A 12,210-nucleotide genomic window follows, 5' to 3' on the forward strand; every position below is an offset into this window, starting at 1 on the left:
AAGAATGAACCTGATGAAGTACCATAAGATGGGTCGGTCATTAGGTTTTTCCAAGTCATATTGCGACCCGAAGGTCGAGTGGCTGATGAAGGTTGGGTCGATGCCTTCTCAGTCCTAGTTGACGCATGAAGATGAGGCCGCAAGGGGGCCAGAGACTTCCCAACACATGAAGGCGACGGTGGTGAGGAGTCCACCATGATCGCCTTGCCCTTATCACGCTTCAGCATCTTTGGAGCCATGTGTCAATCAGATCTCCTCCAGTGCACACAGAGGAAGAAGGGGGACGAGTTGTTGAAGGAGACATGGGGATGGGGTTTCACACCACCATGGTGAGAAACACCCAGCACTTCTCTCTCTAGAAAGTTAGAGAGAGAGAGTACATTCAAAATCCATTGTTTGGATTATTATTACTAGTTACAGATTCACTCCCTATATAGTGATATATCAACTGGTTACTTTAAATTATGAGAAATCTTTACGTTCATGGTGATATCATAGGGGAATGAATTTAATGATACACTTAGATCAAAGGGATCAAAACGGATTAATTACATATTACCTTTTCTATTTGAACTATAAAACGAACTAATTATATATTACCTCTTTTATTTAAACTATATTAGTATCATCGTCCTTATACTTAAAAAATTTATATTAAGATCCTTATAATTCTAAAAGTAAAAAAAATAATATTATTTGTCCTAACATCGTCAATAGAAAACATAATATGTGAGCTATTAAAATTATCTTTTTATCGGTGAAGTGGTTAGAAACGAAAAAGATATTAAAATTACTTTTTTGCTCATCACTATTGTATTGATGTCACGTGTTCTGTTTTTTATCAATTTATCAAGACAATTAATAATTTTAGGATAAACAAAGTTATTTATTTTATTTTTAGAATTATAATGATCCCAATATAAATTTTTTGAAGTATAAGGACTACAATGCTAATAGGGTTCAAGTAAGGGGATAATTTGTAATTAGCTCGGTAAAAACATTATTTGAGTTAACAAATATGTACTTTCAAATGATATCTAAATCTTATCCTTTAAAGTTTTATTAATCAGACTATGTTTACTTTTTTATCTTTTATTTTTTGTCCCAACGTCTCCCTCCCTCCTCCCTAGTTTATATAAGTCCAATTACCTACCATAGGACGGGCATCCTTCACATCTGCAGTTAAAGTCACGGAGAGGTGGCAAAGTGAGATGGGAGCCACTGATGTTATCGTAGCTCTTTTGCTCATTTACAAAGTCACCGTCGAAGGTTTTGCGGTCGCTGGCCCAAAAGTCATCATCGTCGGAGCCGGCATGTCTGGTAACATTTTTAATCAGTTTCTCCTGACAACCTTAAGTGCAATCGATGCATGTACTTCAAGCCTCTAATGAACATGAAACCAATTTACGAAGGGATCTCTGCTGCGAAGACGCTATCAGATGCCGGCGTAAAGGACATATTGATCCTCGAGGCCACGGACCGCATCGGTGGCCGTATGCGTAAGGCTAGCTTCACAGGGTTGAACGTGGAGGTGGGAGCCAATTGGGTACAAGGAGTGAATGGCCTCGAGATGAACCCCATTTGGGAAATGGCCAATAAGCTCCACATGAGAAAATTCATCTCAGACTTTCGCAACATCTCCTCCAACACCTACAAAGAGAAGTAATCAAAGCTTTCCGTGTAATCCACATTCTTACACTCATAGTTCTTTTAATATTATTCATTTCCATCTATGTTAAGATAATGCTAATAATCCCACTTGTAAGATTAACTCAAACTCCTATTTTTCTTAATCCTTCTAACCCTAAAACTATTCAAGAGTTCTAACGAGTTGTAGAGTATTGGTAGAACGATTATACTTAGGTTTATTTTATTTATCAAATAGTCTTTTATTTTTTTGATTTATTCTAGTTCTTCCGCATCATTGGCCTTCTATTTCCTCTATCGACTTTCAACAAAATGATATCAAAACTATGATATTTTTATTTATGACGGTGAGCAGTAGCATTAGTGCCACCATGGGACTTTTATAGTCGATGGTCTCGATTTTCAGAAGAGTTAATTATTTGATATTAATATGAAGATGAAAACTTGGTTTTGATGCCTTATGGGAGACTGTTTTAGAATATCATGATGTAGCTAGAGCCATGAAGGAAGATCAAAGAAACCATCTGCACACCCTCTATTTGCTTCAACAAATAGTTGATGAGATGTATATTTTTTTGAATTTCTACTACAATAAATTCTAAGGAGGCTTAGATGATTTTGGAGCAAGAGTGCCATGCTCTAAGGTATTGATTGTTGGACTCCAAACTCTTTGAAGATATATTAAAAGAATTATTTGCATATGGAAGTGAAACAATGTAAGTTTACTTTTCAACAGATATGGATATAGTTAATCAAATGAGAAGATACAAACAATTAATTTCTAATAAAAAATTATTAAAATAATTTTAAGAGGTCCTTGAGATAAATATAGTCATATATATATTACTATTATTGAAGAATCAAAAGATCGATCTAACTTATATGTTTGTGGATTGCTTAGTTTTTTACAATCACATGACTGTATATTGAGTAGAACTTGAAATACTAATATTGAATTGCAAAGTAAATTGAATATTTAGAAGGAGAAGGAAAAAAGAAAATAATGATGTAGAAAAACTAAATAGACAAAATTTTAGTGGCCATGGTCGTGGGGCAAGTGGACTAATGGTAATAGTCAAACTTCTTATAAAATAATATTTAATATTATTATTGTAAGAAGTATCGATGTATCGAAAATTTTTGGTATTTAAAAAGATAGTATAAATAAGTTAATTTTGTAGGGGAGATAAGGAATATGAAAGTTTACTTTTTTTACATGTCAATCTATTAATTGTGCACCAAACAAGTGTGACTTTGTGATTAAGGAAAAGTATGATAATTTATTTAAGTGGTTTAATGCCTATAAAGACTTAAAATCATAATATGACATTATTCTTATTGATGTTTTTAAGTTCGAAGCTGACATTATTCTTATTGATGTTGATTAAGATGGTGATATTATAACATTAGATAAAGATGACGAGATGCATGATGTAGTTTTTAACCAATGTATGAATCTTCTTAAAATCAATGTTCAATTGAAATCCAATACTATTATTGGGTCAGACTTCAAATTAAAGAATGTAAATTTTGCAACTTCAATGTCAAAATGTTTCTAAAGGAAGTTCTATAAGCATTGAAAGTAGCAGTCATTCATCATCTCAGACTTTACTAAGTTCTTTAGAAGAAGCTCCAACAAGTAAAATACAATCTTTAGTTGAAACTTTTGAAAGATGTACATTTGTTTAAGTTAAAAGAACTTGCTAATCTTAAGAAGAAAGCAAAACAGGAGATCAAGACTGATTCTTATTTTCTGATAAGAGATAATAATGGATTCATTTTACACTTTGACAATAATTTTAGACGAATTAAGTTTTTTTTTTTTTTTACAAGACAATAACTATCACTCTCAGGTAATCAGTCTATCACAGATGTTTGAAGTATAAAAACTTAGATGCTATGACAAAAGATACTATCCTACAAATATTTTCATTGAGCCTTTGTCTATTTTTATTATTTTAAAGGGATAAAAATGAAATTAGAGATATTAGCATTATACAAGAGTGCTAAGATAATGTTAATAATCCTAGTTTACATAAACAGGAAGTCCAAATCTAGATTAAGGTAAAAGTATGAGTCTGAACTAGTTAGGAGTTTGAATCGTCTTAGAAATAGTTGCCTTAACAATTAGGGTTATCATCTCCTCTCATAAGTGTACAAGGAGAAATCAAGAGAGGAATAATAGAACCAATGCATAGCAGGGGTTTATAATTAATTTTTTATTAATAAAATATTATATTGTTTTTATTTATTGTAGGTATTCCATGTGATAAGCTTTCTATCTCCTTTCTTTCTCCATCTTGGTTTTTAACTATCTCATTTGTACCTATCTAGTGGTGGGCTTTACCCAAGGTCCAAAGTCGATAAGGTTATCGAGGAGGCAGACAAGGTCAAGAGCTTTGGGGAGAAGCTCTCCAAATCCTTACCTCCCAGTGGTCATGAGGACATCTCCATTTTGGCATCTCAACGCTTGAAGGACCAGTAAATCTATCGCTCTGCTAGCACATTCTTCCATCCGTTGTTTAAACAACATGCAAGCGCATGCATTGACATATGGTTTTGCATGCATGCAGGGTTCCCTCTACTGCGTTGGAAATGCTGATGGACTACTTCAACTGCGATTACGAGTTCGCGGAGCCACCACGGGTGACGAGTCTACAGAATACTGTTCCTTTGCCCACCTTTGCCAACTTCGGTAAGGAAGCCTACTTTGTGGCGGACCAACGAGGGTTTGAGAGTTTGGTGTATGACTTGGCTGGCCAGTTCCTAAGGACGACCAAGAACAGCTCCATTGTCGATCCTCGTCTCCTCTTAGGAAAGGTAAATGCTTTATAGTACTCGTTGATTGATAATCTGTAGTCAGCACACACTTTCATGTCATGCTTTATATATATCTCCAATTTTATGTCCAATTATCAAAACAAGCTTTTTTCTTATTTTAAGTGATAAGAAAATTTTGTAGATGATATAGTTTAAGTGACCTTTTATTCTTTCTAATTTAAGATAGAAAATAAGGTCCCAGGAAATACTGATAAAAATACTAGAAAGTATTTTCTATAATATTCTTTGACCTAAATTATCTCAGACAATATATTTTTACATTGCAGCTCCTTGTGGAAAATAATATTAAAAATGTAGAGGAAAAAACTTAATAGTGTATAAGAGTGGGCACAATATAGGGTAGTGATGTGATGTTTTCTATATCATTTTCTTTTGAAGTATTCAGGAAAATAATCTACCATTGTATGAAACATGGGAATTAAATTCTTGGAAAAAAAAAAATAAGACAAGGGAACTTTTTAGTTTCTTTTACATTATATCACGGTCGACCATTGTCGGGAATTTAGGTTCTTATTTTATGCGCAAAATATGGTATAATTCTCTTTTGATCTCATATCCATCTGCTTGACATAAGAAACTTAATGGCATTTACTTGTTGACATGAGACACATGAGCAATAAAACCAATGTCATTATTCTAACCTTACACATATTATTCTGAAGCTTGTTTCATCTTCTATAAATGTCTAATGAGTTGTTGAATCAAAATTATAGGAGAAATCACTGTAGCTACCACAATTCATATTCATGCAGATGATACATAGTATTAACCTATCTTAATCTTTATGATACCCTCTTAAACACTTATGGCAAGATGAATCCACCAGTAGAGAGCTTGAGGCTCTGCAATCCTAGTTTGAAGATGTGGGAAACGGGATCTTATAAGGCTAAGTGTGCAGTCACATTATGATCTCCTGCTCAAGGAAGTCAGGGCAACTGCTGATGGATGAATCTTGCCATCAGTGTTCAAGTGAGTAGCAAAAAGATTTAGGCTAGTTCATGTCAACCTATCACCTACATGAACTAAGCCACGATGTTTCGTTCTGTGCTTTTGATTCAACAACTAATAAAAAACTTGTTAGTTTCTGTATTTCTCATGTTATATATGTGGGAAACTTACAAGTTGGGGAGAATGATGCATATGCAATTCTTGTTTCAGTTTAGTGCAGAAATGGAGCAACAAGGACCACTATAGTGAATTATTATCTCCACAAGATGGTACAAGTCGACACAAGTATGAAGCGGAGTAGGTTTAATAGAGTTATCACTATATCCGGGATAGCTTTGACCTTCTTTGGGTCATAACATGTTGAGGCGTGGGTTAGTAGAGTCATCCTAAAGTCGTAGACTTTAGGATTGAAGTGCCTCTATATCCAGCTCTATTAGATCAGACCATCCATTGACTGAACTATATTGGCACACCGACTCAATATTGATCAGAACATCACCTAATTTGATAGAAGCTAAGGAAGTAGATGCACGATAGACTCAATAAGTTGTTATAAAGTTATGCCATTTCGACTAAAAAATATGGATGCTACTTATTAAAAAATCATCAATAAAATATTCAAAAATTGAATGTAACATGAAGATCTATGTCGATGATATGTTGGTCAAAAACTAAAGAGGTCAACACCATTTGACTAACATTGAAGGAACTTTTATCACCGTCAAATAGTTTTGAATGTGATTAGACCCTCTAAAGTATAGTTTTGGCATTGGATCAAGCAAATTTCTAGAGTTCATAATCTATTAGAGAGGAATAGAGGAATTGATATTAGCTCAAAGAAGGTCAAGGCTATCCTTGAAAGTCTTTAATTTTTAGTAATAAAGATTCAACAATTAATTGGAAGCATTGTCATCTTGAATCACTTCTCATTTTAAACTGGCGATAGATGCCTACCCTTTTTGAGGCACTTAGACATCCTAAATTTTTTTATTGGATCGGCTAGATGACATTTGATAAATTGAAGATATATCTCAGTTCATTTCAAATTCTACATAACTTTAGAGCTCTAACTCTGACGATGAGCTATACATTTACATGTTGGTAACTCAATCATGAATATTAATTTACTATATCAGGCACATCTTAAAGTATGTAGAGCAATGCTACCCCACTTATGAGAAAATAGCATTTGTTTTGTTATTAGCTGCTCAAAAGTTCTATTCCTATTTCTAGGTACTATATTATATAATAATAAATCAACCTCTCCACTATATTTTATTGAAGTTGAATTGACTCATAAAATAGTCAATTAAGTTAGGAGGGTTCATACATCCTATTGTCCCCAAATTAGCATAAAAACCCAGACACTAATCGACCTCATCGCTGAGATGACTTACTCATTAGAGTTGATACTAGATGCTAAGTAAGCCCTAGATGCTTCATATCGATAATTTAACAACAGCAATAAGGGAGAGGTTGACTTGATCTCGTAGAGTGGGGATACATGAGTATACATTCCGATTTGTAATCAAAGTAACTAATAATGAAGCCAAATATGAGGCTTTCATTATATTGATGCAAATATATATCTATAGAATACTTAAAAATTATATAGTGTCTCTTAGCTAGTAGTAAACCATATCAATAGGAGATATGAAGCTTGCATTTCTACCATGGCAAAATACTTCCTTAAGACCAAGCTGCTAATTGCATATTTATCTTTCTTTCTAGATTGAGCAAGTGCCCTATGAAGAAAATATAGGGGTGCTCCTAAAATTAGCGTCAAGAGCCTACCCAACATCTAAAGTCAAATAATGATAAAGAAATCCTCAATCAAATAGCCAGATTAAGGTCACTGATTGAGCTATCTTAGAGGACTTGAGGAAGAGACTAATTGGAGCTAAAGAGACATAGATTGTTGAATTCCTAAGCATTCTAATAGAGCTACCAGTACTAAGTTTAACTACTATGAGTCATTTCTCTCTCATCTTGACAATGGTGGTGAATTCAGATAACGCTTAAGATATTCAAGTGAATCAAACAAGCTCAATATATTCAAGTAAATTGTCTACTATGGCCATCATCAAGTGAGTATCAACAAATATTTGAGTAATCTAATCAAGACTAAAAGACCACCCCCTCCTTGAAAACATATTAAAAAAAATTCTTTTTATTCTTATTGGAGCTCGGAGCCCCTTGGATCTTGCAACACTTTAGATTGGAAGGAAATAAGATAAACCCCCCGAAGCATATGTTATAACACACATAAAATAAGCTCAATGTCAATATAATGTCAATCATGACACTCCTCAACAAATGATACAAGATACTATCATAGATTTGGTGCCATTTAAGCATACGAGATCTTTGATGCATATCAGGACAAAGAAATGGTAGAAAGGGAACCAAGTCTCGACTCTAATATTGATACATAGGGTGGATAACCAAGTTGAAGATCTATAAGTTTGAAGGTCCTACATCCATTGAATGACCATCCTATAATGACGTCGAATCTACGCTAGCATGAAGGTCCACTTAACCTTGCATGATAAGTGGTCATCTTAGAAGTCAATATGAACATTACTCCCATAATTGTAATGTCTGACTATTCAACAAATAACTCCATGATTGGTCAACTATTTCGCATAATCACCACTCATATTAACTCGATCATCTCAATCCATCATAAAAGGTCCTATGTAGATGTGTCTTCAAAACTCTCTAAAAGTCAAAAAGAACTCTACTCCTACTCTTGAATCCTTTGAATCCTTACTTAAGAATCATAGGAGCTTTTATTGTAAGATAACTCTTAAATTTCTTTATTCTCTACATCAAGCCTATCTTGAAAGCTAAACTCATGTTTGATTTAGATCCGTGATGTAAGCAGACAATCAAAATCTTATTTAATTATTTTTGATAATTTTTTAATATTTTAAAGAATTAAAAGATTGAATAGAAAGTTATTTTCTAAGGAATTAATACAAAAATTATCAATTTGAGAGAAAGGGATATATATATATATATATATATATATATATATATATATATATATATATATATATATATATATATATATGGATCTGATGACTCTTCCATATTTCCTAGACCTATCTTTCTACCAACTTTGCTGTAATGTTTATGATTCATTATTATTTTATTGCCAAGTAGCACAGTGAGCTGCAAGTATAATTGTTCATTGGCAATTGTCCGCGTCCAAAGCTTTAGCTTTCACTTGTCTCTTTGCAAACATCATTACATACCCTCGTATTTAAATGCACCTGTTGTTGGAACACCATTACTCTTCCAGTGTCATGAACGTATCTTGTACTTATTTTATTGTCACGGTTACCATGCATTATTATCTTATGCCAAACTGCAACAGATTAGAATCCTGCGGTGAAATAAAAAAAGTCTGGTCCGATAAATAAAGGTTTCTCAGACCAATGTTGACCTTTCAGATCAATTCTATTATCTCTCCATTCTTCCATGGCACCACACTAGTGCACTATGATTAGGTTGAAGCATGATGATGTTCCCATCCATAACTCTGTGTGTGTGTGTGTGTTTTTTTTTTTTTGAATCAGTAAATATTTATTAGCTTATATATTTTACAACTTTCAAATAATTTGATTTTTTAATCATATTTTAATTAATTAATAATGAAATTAGGAACTTGGATATGAACTAAATTGATATTCTATATCAAAAAATATTAATGTGTGAGTAGAGATTAACTAAAAAAATAGTCTTACATTGAAAAATATTGAGACAGTCAAGTGACATCTATTAAATTTGACTCACAATCTAATAATTTAAGTTGTTAGGTTGAATTGGTGTTTGACCTGATATATATTAACCTTGACTAGTTTGATTTAAACTCATCATCAATATTTAATTTTTAATATTTTAAGATAAAAATATAGATAATATTAAATTTTAAATTTTATTATTTTTAAAATATTGATTAAAATTATTTTATTTAAAATGTCACTATAAATTATTTTTATTTATGTTTTGTTTATAAAATTATTTTTAATTTAAATATATAATTAATTTTACATTATCTATATTTTATTATAGTCGTTCATATGGTTACTCAATTTATCTTATTATTTTGCAAGCATTTATCATATTAAATATTTCTATTTTATTTAAACTTATTTTGAATAATTATTTTAATTTTTTTAATTCGTATATTTTCAAATATGAATTATATTGATTTGTAAACTAAATTATTGTTTTGAACTGGTCTAAAATCATGACTTGAACCAATTCTATCAGAAGGAACAAATAACTGAAAAAGAGGGAAAAATATCCTCTATTTTTGAAGTACTTTTATTGCATATGGAAAAAAAACCTGTACACAAAAAAAAGAAATAAGAGACACTATGCAAAAATAAAATAAAATTAGGGAGGTTTTTCCACAAATTTTTTCTAGCAGAAATTACATACTATTATTATAAATATTTTTGTTTAACTAAATTTTACTTAATTAATAATTACAGGTAGTGAGAGATATAAGACACTCTACGAGTGGTGTAACTGTTACCACCGAGGATGGATCATTTTACAATGCAGATTATGTAATCGTTTCAGTCAGTATTGGTGTTCTTCAGAGCAAGCTCATCAAGTTTAAGCCAGACTTGCCCGTAAGTTTTTTTTCCTTTTAGCTATTTAAAAAATAATATATTTTTTATTTTCTTCTCCTGTAAATTTTGTAGTAGTTACTACTATTGCTTGCTTTGGGATAATGTGACCTTATACATCATCTTTTTAATTGTAGCAATGGAAGAACCTCGCGATATGCCAGTTCGGTATGTCTGTGTACACCAAGATCTTTTTCAAGTTCCCTCATAAGTTTTGGCCCGATGGAGAAGGGACGGAACACTTTCTGTATGCCAGTGAAAGGAGAGGATACTATCCAGTGTGGCAGGTGCTATGATGATGCTATCAACACATCTATTTGCATTTAGAAACGTAGACCAACAAAGAGTTAACCCTCCTTTTATTGAGAACAATGAGCAAAATCTAGCGAAGCTTGTGTCGATATATGTTAGCCTCACAAAGCATGAATCATGGCTGCATGCAGCATTTCGAGAAGCAATACCCAGGAGCCAATGTTCTATTGGTCACAGTAACAGATGAGGAATCAAGGAGGATAGAGCAGCAGCCAGACTCCCAAACAAAGGCAGAAGCCATGGAGGTCTTAAGGAACATGTTCGGCAAACACATTCCTGAGGCCACAGATATCCTCGTTCCCAGGTGGTGGTCTGATAGGTTCTTCAAGGGATCCTTCTCCAACTGGCCACTTGGTGTCAACCGATACGAGTATGATCAGATCAGGGTAATCTATATATATATATATATATCACATATCATTCTTATAAATAGATATCCGGTAATTATAGTGTGTAAATGTTGACAAATATATTGTGAAGGCACCAATTGGAAGGGTTTATTTCACTGGCGAGCACACAAGCCAGCATTATAATGGTTACGTCCATGGTGCATATCTTGCAGGTGAGTTTTGCTTCTTCTACATTTACCTTAAAAATAGTTTGGATTTAAAGAACAATAGTTTGATGATTGAACAACTTCTCAGGGATTGATTGTGCCAATATGATGATCAAGTGTGTCAAGTACAAGACCTGCGAGTACAAAATCAAGCCCAAGGATTCACTACAACAAAACATATTCCTATATGTGCTCCTCACCTGTATGTCCCTGTTGTTTGTAACTGTAGTAACATATAGCCCTAAGGTTAAAAACCTTGGAAATAAGTCACATCGTGAAAAGAAATAATTAAAGATTTTTTAACTACAGGTAAATGTCTATATATTGTTGTGGTAATTCAATTATGATAATGCATGTTTTTTCAATCACAATAAACTTTTCTAGCTATATCAATAGCTATTTTTATTTATCCACAATAATAGTTACACTTATTATTGTGGTTATTTAATTATATTAGTAGATATTTTTACCCTACCATAGATAATCATAATACTACTATTATTCAAAATGATACTTTTATCACAGTAATAATATCCATATTTCCTATGATTGAATAACCACCATAATGCTTTTACATTGTAATAATTTATCAATCGTCACACTTAACAATCACTGTGATAGCTCACAATTCTTTCTTCACAAAAGAATATGATATTCTTCCATCAACCATATCAATTTATATAAAAAAATATAATACCGATATTCAAGTATATATATAGTTTCATATATGAAATTCAAACGAGATAATTTTTTTACGAATTTTGAGTGGCATAATAATAGAAAAAAATATAAAAATAGGATTCCTAGTGTTCCTCTCAAAGTAGATGACTCTTTTATTTAGTAAAATTATCTGTTCGAGAAGCTCTTTCATTTATAAATATTTATAGTTAAACATACATTTCTTCAACAACAAGAATTACAACTTTGAGCTCGAGGTTTACATATATATCATAAATCACATACAATTAATATTTTCAATAATAATTTATATGATTTAAACCTAAGTGACAACAATAATTAATAGTAAAGAAAACATGTAATATACTTATATACCCTAATCTCATAGTAAAAGTCATGATAAGAAGCACCTTATCCATATGTTTAGAACATATTCTTAGCTTATATAAGGTAATATATATACTGACAATCATTAATTCATTCTCATGATCAAATAAAAAATGGGAATTAAGGTTAATGACAAATTTTATTTATTTCATTGCCATGGTTACCATGCATTATTATCTTATAGACAAACGGCAT

At 32.1% G+C, this 12,210-nt stretch overlaps 1 protein-coding gene across 1 annotated transcript; it reads left to right on the forward strand.

The window, feature by feature from the left end:
- Positions 1-1,298: 1,298 nt before the first annotated feature.
- On the forward strand, positions 1,299-11,238 carry LOC135613946 (polyamine oxidase 1-like). Its single transcript, XM_065110943.1, has 9 exons — positions 1,299-1,320; positions 1,413-1,662; positions 3,982-4,128; positions 4,221-4,467; positions 9,942-10,085; positions 10,220-10,369; positions 10,526-10,780; positions 10,875-10,956; positions 11,039-11,238. The coding sequence occupies exons 1-9, from the start codon at positions 1,314-1,316 to the stop codon at positions 11,236-11,238; spliced, it is 1,482 nt and encodes a 493-aa protein (XP_064967015.1). The 5' UTR covers positions 1,299-1,313.
- Positions 11,239-12,210: the final 972 nt, after the last annotated feature.

This window comes from Musa acuminata, chromosome BXJ2-6, assembly GCF_036884655.1.
Source record: "Musa acuminata AAA Group cultivar baxijiao chromosome BXJ2-6, Cavendish_Baxijiao_AAA, whole genome shotgun sequence".
In the NCBI taxonomy this organism is placed as follows: domain Eukaryota; kingdom Viridiplantae; phylum Streptophyta; class Magnoliopsida; order Zingiberales; family Musaceae; genus Musa; species Musa acuminata.

Excerpts from the sequence above, each read along its gene's own strand:
- LOC135613946 (XM_065110943.1), top strand. Across the intron at positions 4,468-9,941 it reads CTCGTCTCCTCTTAGGAAAG|GTAGTGAGAGATATAAGACA; the intron begins GTAAATGCTTTA and ends TAATAATTACAG. Across the intron at positions 10,957-11,038 it reads CCATGGTGCATATCTTGCAG|GGATTGATTGTGCCAATATG; the intron begins GTGAGTTTTGCT and ends ACAACTTCTCAG.